The sequence below is a fragment of the Entelurus aequoreus genome, linkage group LG04 (assembly GCF_033978785.1).
Source record: "Entelurus aequoreus isolate RoL-2023_Sb linkage group LG04, RoL_Eaeq_v1.1, whole genome shotgun sequence".
In the NCBI taxonomy this organism is placed as follows: domain Eukaryota; kingdom Metazoa; phylum Chordata; class Actinopteri; order Syngnathiformes; family Syngnathidae; genus Entelurus; species Entelurus aequoreus.
This window is the reverse complement of record NC_084734.1, coordinates 89,233,054-89,246,890: the sequence shown is the minus strand read 5'-3', so window position 1 is coordinate 89,246,890 and position 13,837 is coordinate 89,233,054. Positions and strand designations below refer to the sequence as shown.

The 13,837-nt window shown below is 39.9% G+C and overlaps 1 protein-coding gene across 5 annotated transcripts in view; it reads left to right on the top strand.

Moving 5' to 3' along the window:
* Window positions 1-13,837, top strand: part of pdgfrb (platelet-derived growth factor receptor, beta polypeptide) — a 153,582-nt gene that overhangs the window by 101,712 nt on the left and 38,033 nt on the right. For 4 of the 5 annotated variants that reach the window (XM_062045957.1, XM_062045955.1, XM_062045956.1 and 1 more), the window contains 4 exons: window positions 825-1,005; window positions 10,250-10,365; window positions 10,755-10,878; window positions 10,965-11,176. In XM_062045957.1, coding sequence (XP_061901941.1) covers window positions 825-1,005; window positions 10,250-10,365; window positions 10,755-10,878; window positions 10,965-11,176 — 633 coding nt within the window. The remainder of the gene's footprint in view (window positions 1-824; window positions 1,006-10,249; window positions 10,366-10,754; window positions 10,879-10,964; window positions 11,177-13,837) is intronic. The other variant, XM_062045959.1, reaches the window with a different exon arrangement.

Genomic DNA, 13,837 nt, shown 5'->3' with positions numbered 1-13,837 from the left:
GATACCTGTGGCGTTGGGGGCGTGGCTATGGGCCTGGTCACCATGACATAATCGAGTAGTTTGCATAATTTACTACAATGATATGATTTTCTCTAAAAAGGCTCAAAATATTTATACTTACTAATTAATAATAACAGTTTTGTTTTAAACGTCCATCCATCCATCCATTTTACAATATAATTACAACACTTTATGTACATATTTATATACAGATTTGAACATTAAGTTATTCACTGAAATATATTTATTAATTGTGGTTCTTACAAAAATATATCTTATAAAATATAAAAGCTAAAATGTCTTAAAGCTCTGCCCCTTTAATTAGTGCATACTAAATAATTTAACTTAAGCCTACTACTACAAGCATATTATTTACCAGCAACATAAAGTGAAACAGAGGCAGAGGTGTCCTGCCACAGTCAGTAACAAATAAACAGAAAACAGTAGTGGTGGTAGATAGACACAGAGCTTCATCAAACATCTGATCCACTGAACAAAGAGCTCCAAAAATCTTGATCCTACACTTCTCTTTTGTAAAGTAAATCTGAACATGGGCATCTACATCAACTATATGATTTGCCTGAGAAGCTGGACAGGACAAAAACAAATCTATTTGTGGCGGCCTTAATTCTTTCGTGGCGGGCCGCCACAAATAAATGAATGTGTGGGAAACACCGTAGACAGAAAATAAGCAAATATCACCCTTATTTGAGATATTTAATCTTACATAGATTTCAGTTTTTGCAGTGTGCCCACCCTTACCGTGTCCCACTCTCAGTATTCCTTGTGTGACTTTTGTGAATATTGTCCCCCCACCCCCCCAGAGCGAGGCTTTGTGGCCATAAGTCCAGCTGAGGATCAGAAGGTGACGGCCTTGCTTCAGGAGAACGTGGAGCTGAGAGTGGAGATGGACGCCTACCCTCCCCCTCGGGTCACCTGGAGCAAAGACGGCACCGCCATCAATGGAGACAAAACCATCATCAACAGACGAGAGCATGAGATCAGGTAGGACGGAACACAACCATCGAGCACACCCAGCAGCTTGAGACGTGTAAGCAATTAGCGCTTCAGCTTCCTCAGTAGACGAGCCTCCAGAGACGTCCAGTTCTTGTCAGTCATCACAGTGTAACACAATAGTCCGTGTTGGGAGTCACAACACAGGAACCATAAACACAAACACACTCCTATAACTGCAGGAAGTGCTCACCTCCCTCCCATGCCCTCACCCCCAGGAAAAAACCCTCCTTTATGTACACTACCGTTCAAAAGTTTGGGGTCACCCAAACAATTTAGTGGAATAGCCTTCATTTCTAAGAACAAGAATAGACTGTTGAGTTTCAGATGAAAGTTCTCTTTTTCTGGCCATTTTGAGCGTTTAATTGACCCCACAAATGTGATGCTCCAGAAAGTCAATCTGCTCAAAGGAAGGTCAGTTTTGTAGCTTCTGTAACGAGCTAAAGTGTTTTCAGATGTGTGAACATGATTGCACAAGGCTTTTCTAATCATCAATTAGCCTTCTGAGCCAATAAGCAAACACATTGTACCATTAGAACACTGGAGTGATAGTTGCTGGAAATGGGCCTCTATACACCTATGTAGATATTGCACCAAAAAGCAGACATTTGCAGCTAGAATAGTCATTTACCACATTAGCAATGTATAGAGTGTATTTCTGTAAAGTTAAGACTAGTTTAAAGTTATCTTCATTGAAAAGTACAGTGCTTTTCCTTCCAAAATAAGGACATTTCCATGTGACCCCAAACTTTTGAACAGTAGTGTATCTTTATTTCCACACCTTGGGTGAATAAATGTTGGTATAGCTTGTGTGAAGTGCCATATAATTAAATACAAGGCTTGTTTAATGCAAACAATCTTCGCCTTTGAACGCAAGAAGCCATTTGTTAACTTGGTCAATCAAAACACGGCTTATTGTGAGGCAATAGAACCATCCCTATAGCCCCTTTGTGTCAAAGTCCAGGCCCGCGGGCCAGATTATTTATGGCCCCCGGGATGATATTTGATTAGGATTAGAAGCGGCCCGCAGGCCACAGCCGCCTGCTGCTGTTTTGCACGCACCAATACTCCATCAGTGTTGGCACTACGAATTTTACAAATGGGGTCCCAGGGACCCCATCAAGTCATAAAAATGAGGTCCCACAGTAAATTTTGGGTATGCCACTTTTTTGTGACTGTTTTGAAAACAAATGATAAATGTATGCATTATCCTGTTATATCTCACATTTTATATTTTGTTTTGTAGAAAAAGGTTGTCATGAACATTACTTAATTCATTAAAAAAAATAATACAAAAGAAAAAAAATGTTTATGGATATGTAAATTTGCTCCGTTATAAACATTCATTCACTTACTTCTTTCCTTCATGGATCTAAACTTCACCGCTGCCGGTATTTTTTTCTATATTTTTATTGTAATATTTTCAGAATGTGTTTGTTGGCCAAAGTAAGATAAAGAAAACAATCTGAAGTTGTCTTTATTTTTTAGTTTTAATGCCATGATTTTAATAGTCCGGCCCGAGTGTGCACAGATTTTCAGCCTTTTGGTAAAACATATTTTTATGTCTAAAATATTTTAGAATAAATAAATGTTACCTATATTTTTTCAGAATCAAAAATAAATCATATTTTCAAAGTTTATAAATAAAAAGATTGTGACTTTATCTGATTTTTTTTAAAATCACACATCAATGCGTATATATATACTGTGTATATATATATATATATATGTATATATCTACATATATATAGATATATATATATATATATATATACTGTGTATATATTAGGGCTGCAACTAACGATTAATTTGATAATCGATTAATCTGTCGATTATTACTTCGATTAATCGATTAATAATCGGATAAAAGAGACAAACTACATTTCTATCCTTTCCAGTATTTTATTGGAAAAAAACAGCTTACTGGCACCATACTTATTTTGATTATTGTTTCTCAGCTGTTTGTACATGTTGCAGTTTATAAAAAAAAAAAAAAAAAAAATTTTTTTTTTTTTTTTTAAAAAGCCTCTGCGCATGCGCATAGCATAGATCCAACGAATCGATGACTAAATTAATCGGCAACTATTTTTATAATAGATTTTAATCGATTTAATCGATTAGTTGTTGCAGCCCTAGTATATATATATATATATATATATATATATATAATTATTACACAAAATATTTCTAAAATAACACAAAAATACAGACGTAAGAAAATGTTTTTCTGTTTTATTTTGTGAAGTTTTTAGATTGACTTTTTTTATGTTTGTTTATGATGTACAGTGAATGTTTACATATAAAGTTAGATAACATTAATGAATAAACAGCAGATTTGTGTCATTTTGGAGTTGTGGGCCTGTGTTGTAAATCAAATGAACGTATATTCAATACGCCCTGACTCTTATCATATGTATTATGCACTGGAAAAACTCACAACTTCACCAAGTATATATTTGTAATTTCTAGTCAAAATACCTAAACAAGATTAATACCAGTCACAATCCCCTGAATAGTCATTTTTCAGTGAGACATAAAACTTGTTTCTTGGCAGTATATCTTCTGAGGAAAAAAATACTACTTTTGAGCATCACAAGTTTGTTATCAGAATCAGAATCAGAAATACTTTATTAATCCCCGAGGGGAAATTAAAATTTTCAGCACAATCCCATTCAAGATCTAAGACAAAAAACTTCACAATACTAGTAAGTATAGCTAATAATAAGTTTTAAGTGATATTTTAAGAAATCTTACCAAGACCATTTTGGCTCGTTCCATTGGCAGATTTATTTGCTCATTACAAATTATTTTTGCTTTGAAAGATTACTATTCAGAGAATTGCGATTTGATATGGATTTATTAAGTTTGTTTACATATTCTGACTAGAAATGAGAATGTGAGTTTTTCCAGTGTGGCAATGGGTTTTAATTATCCATTGTAATTCATTCTCAATCATTTTCCTGGGTTGAAAAACTATGTAACAATTCTTATTAAAACCAGTACAGGGCACATTACTTCCAGAAAATGTCGTTCACCAATCAGTTTGATTGATTCTACTCATTTTTTTTGTGAAGCACAACATTGGGAATCAATTAAAAAGTCAACATCGTCCATTTAACCTTCCTCTTGTGTTAGCTTTCTGTTACCATCTCTTATGTTAACGGGTCGGTTTTGACCCATGTCTTAAATCAGCTGTAAAATACACTAAAAACAATTATCCATCATCTAATTTGTTTCTCATCTCTTGGTTACCTTGTTAGGCTTCCTTATCCATGAAAATATTGGTTTTAAAATTTTTGGTGTGGGCCATTGGGCCTTTTTTTTTTGTCAGTATACCACTTGATTTCAATTAAAAAAATGGTCAAATTAACCTCAAGAGAATCGTATAAATAAATAAAGTCAAGTCAAAGTCAAAGTCAGCTTTATTGTCAAACAACTGTTTGTACAGGACATACAGGTGGACGAAATTACGTTCCTCTCACAACCACGGTGTCTATAAATATAAAGTGTAAAAGAAGAATAAAAAAAAGACAACAATGTAAACAGTCGCATGAGGGGGGGGAAAAATATACAGGGGAAGAAGATATTACCAGAATATCTATATTGCAACGTATGTATTCAAGTATTTAGATGGGAGTGCAAAGTGCAATGTAAACAGTGTAAACAGTTAAAACAGTTAGCAGCATTTTGAGTCTGGAGTAAAGTGGCTAAGTGATAGATGGTGTGTGTGTGTGTGTGTGTGTGTGTGTGTGGGTGAGTGGGGGGGGTGGGGGGGGGTGGGGTGTAGTGTCTCAGTTCACAGTTCAGATCAGATTGCAGGGCAGAGTGAGAAGGGGGGGGGGGGGCCGGGAGAGAGTTCAGCTTCCTGACAGCCTGATGGATGAAGCTGTCTCTCAGCCTACAGCTTCGAGCTCGGAGGCTTCTCAGTCGTCTGCCGGATGGCAGCAGTCTGAAGAAGCCGTGTGAGGGGTGTGTGATGTCGCCTGCCACGCGGAGTGCTTTGCGTGACAGGCGTGTGTTGTAAATGTCCTGGAGGGAGGGGAGGGGGGCACCGACGATCTTCTCAGCTGCCCTAACTGTGCGCTGCAGCGTCCTGCGGCAGGACGCCGTGCAGCCTCCGTACCACACAGTTATGCAGCTGGTCAGGATGCTCTCAATGACGCCCCGGTAGAAGGAGTGCATGATGGAGGCTGAGGCTTTTGCTCTTCGCAATTTGCGGAGGAAGTAGAGGCGCTGTTGAGCCCTCTTGGCCAGTGATGCAGTGTTGGTTTTCCAGGAGAGGTCATCTGTGATGTGCACACCCAGGTATTTGGTGCTGCTCACTCTCTCCACCACCGCACCGTTGATGGTCAGAGGAGGGTGCTGGGTGTGCGCTCTCCTGAAGTCCACAACAATCTCCCTTGTTTTCTCTACATTGAGAGAGAGACTGTTGTCACCGCACCATGTGGCCAGTTGGCTCACCTCGTCTCTGTAGCCGGTCTCATCGTTATTGTGGATGAGACCTACCACAGTTGTGTCGTCCGCAAACTTGACGAAGAGGTTGGTGCTGTGCTTCGGCGTGCAGTCGTGGGTCAGCAGGGTGAAGAGAAGGGGGCTCAGCACACATCCTTGAGGGGCCCCTGTGTTCATGATGATGGTGCTGGATGTGTACCTGCCGACCCGGACTGCCTGTGGTCTCCCAGTCAGGAAGTCCAGCAGCCAGTTGCACAGCGACGTGTTCAGCCCCAGCCGGTCCAGTTTGTGAATCAGCTGCTGTGGGATGATGGTGTTAAATGCTGAACTGAAGTCTATGAACAGCATCCTGGCGTAGGAGTCTTTAGTGTCCAGGTGGGTGAGAGCTGAGTGGAGGGCTGTGGAGATTGCATCATCGGTCGATCTGTTGGCCCGATATGCAAACTGGTAGGGGTCCAGGGTGGGGGGGAGGATGGACTTGATGTGCTGCAAGACTAGCCGTTCGAAGCACTTTGTGATGATGGGCGTCAGTGCAACGGGACGGTAATCGTTGTAGCTGGATGGGGAAGCCTTCTTGGGAACCGGGATGATGGTGGTGGCTTTGAGGCACGTGGGAACAGCAGCTTGGCTCAGGGAGGTGTTGAAGATGTCCGTGAAGACATCTGTGAGCTCCGCTGCACAGTCTCTCAGCACACGACCAGGTATGTTGTCCGGGCCTCCAGCTTTGCGTGCGTTGACTCTGGAGAGGGAACGCCTCACGCTGGCCGAAGACAGGGACAGCACCTGGTCATCCGGAGGGGGTGGAGTCTTCCGTGCAGGCGTGCTGTTTTTTGCCTCAAAGCGTCCAAAGAACTCATTCAGGCTGTTCAGCAGAGCGGTGTCACTGTCACAGGTCTGTGGTCGGGGTTTATAGTCCGTGATGGTCTGGATCCCCCGCCACAGGCTCCTGGTGTCTCTGCTGTCACTGAAGCGGTGGGCTATCCTGCTGCCGTACTGCCTCTTAGCATCTCTGATGCCACGGTTCAGGTTGGCCCTGGCTGTTCTCAGGCCAGCCTCATCTCCTGCTCTGAAGGCAGCGTTCCGGGCTCTCAGCAACCTATGGACTTCCCCCGTCAGCCATGGTTTCTGATTTTCCCGTACCGTGATGGTCCTGGTCTCTGTGACATCATCGATGCATTTAGTGATGTATGCAGTGACAGTCTCTGTATATTCCTGTATGTCGATGTGGTGGTTGTAGGTGGCTGCCTGCTTGAAAATGTCCCAGTCTGTGGTGTCAAAACAGTCCTGCAGAGCAGAGGAGGCATCCACTGGCCACACCCTCACTTGCTTCTGAACTGGTCTGGTGACTTTAGCCCTCGGCCTGTATGCTGGCATTAGCATGACAGTGAGGTGGTCAGAAGCACCCAGGTGGGGGAGGGGTGACGCCTTGTAAGCTCCTCTCTGAGTGGTGAAGACCATGTCCAGTGTGTTATTACCTCTTGTAGGAAAGTCAATGTGTTGATGTAGCTGTGGACACACTGACTTGAGGTTAGCCTGGTTGAAATCACCAGCCACGATGAGGAAGCCGTCTGGATGGGCTGTCTGGTGTTCGGTGATGGCACAGTTCAGTTCAGATAGTTGTTGTGTTACCTGACTATTACTGAGGGATATTAGAACACATCTCTTAAATACATTTGTTTTATTTATTTTTTCATTTTAATAATTTTAACTATAGCAGGGGTCACCAACGCGGTGCCCGCGGGCACCAGGTAGCCCGTAAGGACCAGATGAGTAGCCCGCTGGCCTGTTCTAAAAATAGCTCAAATAGCAGCACTTACCAGTGAGCTGCCTCTATTTTTTAAATTGTATTTATTTACTAGCAAGCTGGTCTCACTTTGCCCGACATTTTTAATTCTAAGAGAGACAAAACTCAAATAGAATTTGAAAATCCAAGAAAATATTTTAAAGACTTGGTCTTCACTTGTTTAAATAAATTCATTATTTTTTTTACTTTGCTTCTTATAACTTTCAGAAAGACAATTTTAGAGAAAAAATACAACCTTAAAATGATTTTAGGATTTTTAAACACATATACCTTTTAAATTCCTTCCTCTTCTTTCCTGACAATTTAAATCAATGTTCAAGTAAATTTATTTTTTTTATTGTAAAGAATAATAAATACATTTTAATTTAATTCTTCATTTTAGCTTCTGTTTTTTCGACAAAGAATATTTGTGAAATATTTCTTCAAACTTATTATGATTAAAATTCAAAAAAAATATTCTGGCAAATCTAGAAATTCTGTAGAATCAAATTTAAATCTTATTTCAAAGTCTTTTGAATTTCTTTTAAAATTTTTGTTCTGGAAAATCTAGAAGAAATAATGATTTGTCTTTGTTAGAAATATAGCTTGGTCCAATTTGTTATATATTCTAACAAAGTGCAGATTGGATTTTAACCTATTTAAAACATGTCATCAAAATTCTAAAATTAATCTTAATCAGGAAAAATTACTAATGATGCTCCATAAATTATTTTTTAAATTTTTTCAAAAAGATTCTAATTAGCTAGTTTTTCTCTTCTTTTTTTTCGGTTGAATTTTGAATTTTAAAGAGTCGAAATTGAAGATAAACTATGTTTCAAAATGTAATTGTCATTTTTTTTGTGTTTTGTCCTCTTTTAAACCGTTCAATTAAGTGTAAATATCATTAATTATTAATATTAACAGAGTTAAAGGTAAATTGAGCAAATTGGCTATTTCTGGCAATTTATTTAAGTGTGTATCAAACTGGTAGCCCTTCGCATTAATCACTACCCAAGAAGTAGCTCTTGGTTTCAAAAAGGTTGGTGACCCCTGAACTATAGTAACATCTATGGTGTTACGGGTCAATTTTGACCCATGTATATTTACTTCAAGAAAAAGGCTAAAAAGTATTTTTTTCAGCAACAGAACTTTAAGACAAACACAAAATGAAAAGCAGAACAAGTCATAACACGAAATATAGATTTGCAAGGTCAAACAAACAACAACCAATCAAGCAAATCAAGTTAAGTTAAAGTTAAACTACCAATGATTGTCACACACACACTAGGTGTGGTGAAATTTGACCCATCCCCTTGTTCACCCCCTGGGAGGTGAGGGGAGCAGTGGGCAGCAGTGGTGCCGCGCCCGGGAATCATTTTTGGTGATTTAACCCCCAATTCCAACCCTTGATGCTGAGTGCCAAGCAGGGAGGTAATGGCTCCCATTTTTATAGTCTTTGGTATGACCTCCTCATCAGATGTATCTGTGTCTTCTGGATGACACTCCACATTGTCTTCCTCCTCAGAAACCTGTTCATCCGTATCACTATGCTGCTCTGTGTCCTCTCCCTCATTTTCACCAAAAACATTATCAAGAACTTCTCTCACTGTAAATCTTTTTTTCATTTTTGCATGCTGCAAATTGGAGATGTGCACTCTGCAAGTCACCAACTCTATACTAGGGATGTGCGTATCGATCCTGTGGTATCGATATATCGATACTCACACGCTACTCATTTGGCATCACTTTTCTGAAAAAAGTATTGATATAAACCAAAAAACGGCGTGTGGGGGGTGCAAGCATCCCTTTCAGATGTTTTCGATGACTTACTTAAGTTACTATGTGCTGGGACACCCCGGCCTGTACCTGGCAGAGTATAGAGCTGGCCCAGTCACGTGACAGGAGACAGCCAATGAGCGTCGTCAACGTGCAACACACACAGCCAGCCGACAGCGTTGTTACTTTTCCTGAACAGCAATCTGAGACTTCAGTAAAGTGTGACGACATATCTCGAGTACACTAAAGGTGTGATGGTGTCAGACATTTTTGTAGATAATTTTTCCAAGTTCATTTTCTCAGGGAACTGTCTTTCGTATGCAGGTTTATAGGACAAGGAAATCCTAGTTTATTGTGATAAGGAAATTATTGACTTTGCTTCAGAGAAGTGTTATAAATTTACTTCCACAAAGAGGTTTGAAACATAACATTGTTATGAATAAATGTTTTTTTTAAGCTTTTTCTACCAAGACTTTTTTTTTGAGAAATAAGAAAAGTGAAAATGTGTATATTTTTGTTTATATTAATTTATTTTTCATATTTATGTTATTTATTTTAATTTTACTTTTATTATATATTGACCATAATGAATGTGGTATAAATGGTCTGTATTTGTCTTGTGATTTGTCTTAGATAATAACAATAGTAATAATATTTTTGACTGACAAAAATTGCCAATAAGAAATGAATGGTATCAATCAATCAATCATTCAATCAATGTTTATTTATATAGCCCTAAATCACAAGTGTCTCAAAGGTATCGGTATCGATGAAAATGCAAGAAAAAGTATCGGTATCGTATCGAATCCTAAAAGTGTGGTATCGCCCATCCCTACTCTATACTGAATTGACCTCACATGTCTGGACATGCCGTCTTTGTTTTTGTGCTGGATAACAATGTCAGATGAGAATCCCTTAAAGCTCACATTATTGGGAGAGGAGCTGGCTGTCAGTGTGTTCAGTTTTGGCTCTAATAATTGCTTTATAATCGTATTTTTATAACTGGGTCGAAACCGATTAATTTTAACCAGAGCATTTTATAATTTAGTGAAAAAAACAAAAAATGTTTTATTTTGTTGTAATAGAAGTTCCCGACAAAGTCAAAAAGCCTTGATGCAAAAAAAAATAATTGATGTGGTTCTTTTATGCATTTAAAAACTAAAAGGGGTCGGTGCCGACCCTAACACAAGACGAAGGTTAAAGCCTCCTTTCTTGTCCTCTCAGGTATGTCAGCATCCTCACGTTGGTGCGAGTGAGGCCAGAGCAGAGGGGCCTCTACACCGCACACGTCACCAATGGAGACGACGCTAAGGAGGTGACCTTTGACCTGGAAGTCCAAGGTGAGGTCATTTAAAAAAAACTGTATGGACAAACTTTTTGAGACGCCTTGGTATTCCACTTACAGGAAGTGATATAAAAATGAAAAGTTTAGTTTTACAACTGAGAAAGCTTACACTCTTTGTTAGGAACATCTGCGAGGTCAGAGGTCACTGCTGGCTCACCATTTCTGATACAGTTAACCACTTTTGTTTTGTCTATAGGAAATGTATGAGCAATGTATATTTTGTACCCACCGCACCATAAAAAAGTCTGCATTAGTCGTGTGTGTGTGTGTGTGTGTGTGTGTGTGTGTGTGTGTGTGTGTGTGTGTGTGTGTGTGTGTGTGTGTGTGTGTGTGTGTGTGTGTGTGTGTGTGTGTGTGTGTGTGTGTGTGTGTGTGTGTGTGTAGTTCCTTCTCACATTAAAGATCTGACGGACCACCACCTTCCCGGGAAGAAACACCTGGTCACCTGTGTAGCTGAGGGGGTCCCGACCCCGTCCATACAGTGGTACAGCTGCGACAGCATGCTCAAGTAAGCCACAGTGCTACATTTCCCCATATTAAAAACAAAAATGCCACCCATTTAAAGCACATCAGTTAACTTGTTGTTTCCCACAGGTGCAGCAACAAGACTGCAATATGGCAAACGCTGGTACCAGAAGCGGAGGTGCTGAGCATCCAGACTAACGTCACGTACGGCGGCAACCGCAAAACCAGCCAGGTGTGGAGCCGCTTGACCTTCCACAAGCCGCAGCAGGTCACGGTGCGCTGTGAGACCAGCAACCTAGCCGGGACGGTGGACAGAAGAGACGTCAAACTGGTGTCCAGCAGTAGGTGTCATGAGAAGAACTGACAATGACAACTGGAAATTACATTTGTACAAACCTCGTTTCCATATGAGTTGGGAAATGGTGTTAGATGTAAATATAAACGGAATACAATGATTTGCAAATCCTTTTCAAGCCATATTCAGTTGAATATGCTACAAAGACAACATATTTCATGTTCAAACTCATAAACTTTATTTTTTTGGAAAATAATAATTAACTTAGAATTTCATGGCTGCAACACGTGCCAAAGTAGTTGGGAAAGGGCATGTTCACCACTGTGTTACATGGCCTTTCCTTTTAACAACACTCAGTAAAGGTTTGGGAACTGAGGAGACACATTTTTGAAGTGGAATTCTTTCCCATTCTTGCTTGATGTACAGCTTAAGTTGTTCAACAGTCCGGGGGTCTCCCTTCTCACATTGCAGGTGCCACACATTTTCAATGTCTGGACTACAGGCAGGCCAGTCTAGTACCCGCACTCTTTTACTATGAAGCCACGTTGATGTAACAGCATTGTCTTGCTGAAATAAGCAGGGGCGTCCATGGTAACGTTGCTTGGATGGCAACATATGTTGCTCCAAAAGCTGTATGTACTTTTCAGCATTAATGGTGCCTTCACAGATGTGTAAGTTACCCATGTCTTGGCCACTAATACACCCCCATACCATCACACATGCTGGCTTTTACACTTTGCGCCTATAACAATCCGGATGGTTCTTTTCCTCTTTGGTCCGGAGGACACGACGTCCACAGTTTCCAAAAACAATTTGAAATGTGGACTCATCAGACCACAGAACACTTTTCCACTTTGTATCAGTCCATCTTAGTTGAGCTCAGGCCCAGCGAAGCCGACGGCGTTTCTGGGTGTTGTTGATAAACGGTTTTCGCCTTGCATAGGAGAGTTTCAACTTGCACTTACAGATGTAGCGACCAACTGTAGTTACTGACAGTGGCTTTCTGAAGTGTTCCTGAGCCCATGTGGTGATATCCTTTACACACTGATGTGGCTTGTTGATGCAGTACAGCCTGAGGGATGGAAGGTCACGGGCTTAGCTGCTTACGTGCAGTGATTTCTCCACATTCTCTGAACCCTTTGATGATATTACGGAGCGTAGATGGTGAAATCCCTAAATTCCTTGCAATAAGTGCTTGAGAAAGGTTTTTCTTAAACTGTTCAACAATTTGGCTCACGCATTTGTTGACAAAGTGGTGACCCTCGCCCCATCCTTGTTTGTGAATGACTGAGCATTTCATGGAATCTACTTTTATAGCCAATCATGGCACCCACCTGTTCCCAATTAGCCTGTTCACCTGTGGGATGTTCCAAATAAGTGTTTGATGAGCATTCCTCAACTTTGTCAGTATTTATTGCCACCTTTCCCAACTTCTTTGTCACGTGTTGCTGCCATCAAATTCTAAAGTTAATGATTATTTGCAAAAAAAAAAAAATGTTTATGAGTTTGAACATGAAATATGTTGTCTTTGTAGCATATTCAACTGAATATGGCTTGAAAAGGATTTGCAAATGATTGTATTCCGTTTATATTTACATCTAACACAATTTCCCAACTCATATGGAAACAGGGTTTGTAGATTCCCCTATCGGTTGTGTTCAAGATTATTCAGAAAGCATGTTATAAATATTACAGACACGTGCGTGTCATTCCTCTAAAGTTGTGTACTAAATTTGATAGTGATTGGGTTAAACACCCTAAAGTTACATTGAGTCGTGTAGAGGACATTGATCTGTGCGACACATTTCAAGTCACTCTGATCTTTGGGGTTCAATAACAGTGCCACCATGTGGTGTATTTGTGAAACATTTTTTTTACTAAAATACAGTAAAAACACACACTCTCCAAAGAACTTAATAAAACACAAATAAAGAGGTGCACGGCAAAATGTGTACTTAAAGAAAAAGCAAGACCAGCAACACTCGTGTCCTTCCAATCATTTGAATACAAACTGCGCGGGCGCTACCAAACACACACCGGTTTGGACAATGTCTGGGTCAGTGTGCAATCCCCAACAGGAAGCGATGCATTTAAATAGTCACAGCTGTGGTCAATCAGTTGATACAATAAATCAAGAACAACTTCAAAAATGAAAGTGCACAAATAATAGACACAATGGAAAATTGTACAAATCAAAGACTCAGCACAGTATCATAGGAAAATAAACAAAGCAATAAAAAAATGTGAGGACAACCATTATAATAAAAGGAGACATAGCTCATCAGCACAGTGGAAAAAAAGAAAGAAAGCGCTAGAATAGCTATAGCTCCCTCTATATATAATATAATACTTATACAGTAGCAAAATGAAGCACCAACCTGAAGCCCTACATCAAGCCACACAAAAATATATGTAAAGTACATGATATGCATATAGGCAACTTCATTATAGAAAACATCCCAAAAGCAACTCCTCGTTCATCCCTTTAGGGTACTCGGTTTGCAACGTGTGTGTATCCAAAATGCTTCACCTTGCAGTAATACTTTGTTATAACAAAGGCGACCCCTTGGGGTTGCATGTTGTTCTGCCTTTTTGGACAGTGCTTTTAGAATAGAAGTATCTATATACTGTGCAGAAGTCTTATAATAACCATTATCTAGCGGTGTCCTTATTAATATGAACATTACAAAAGGGTAATACAGCAAGA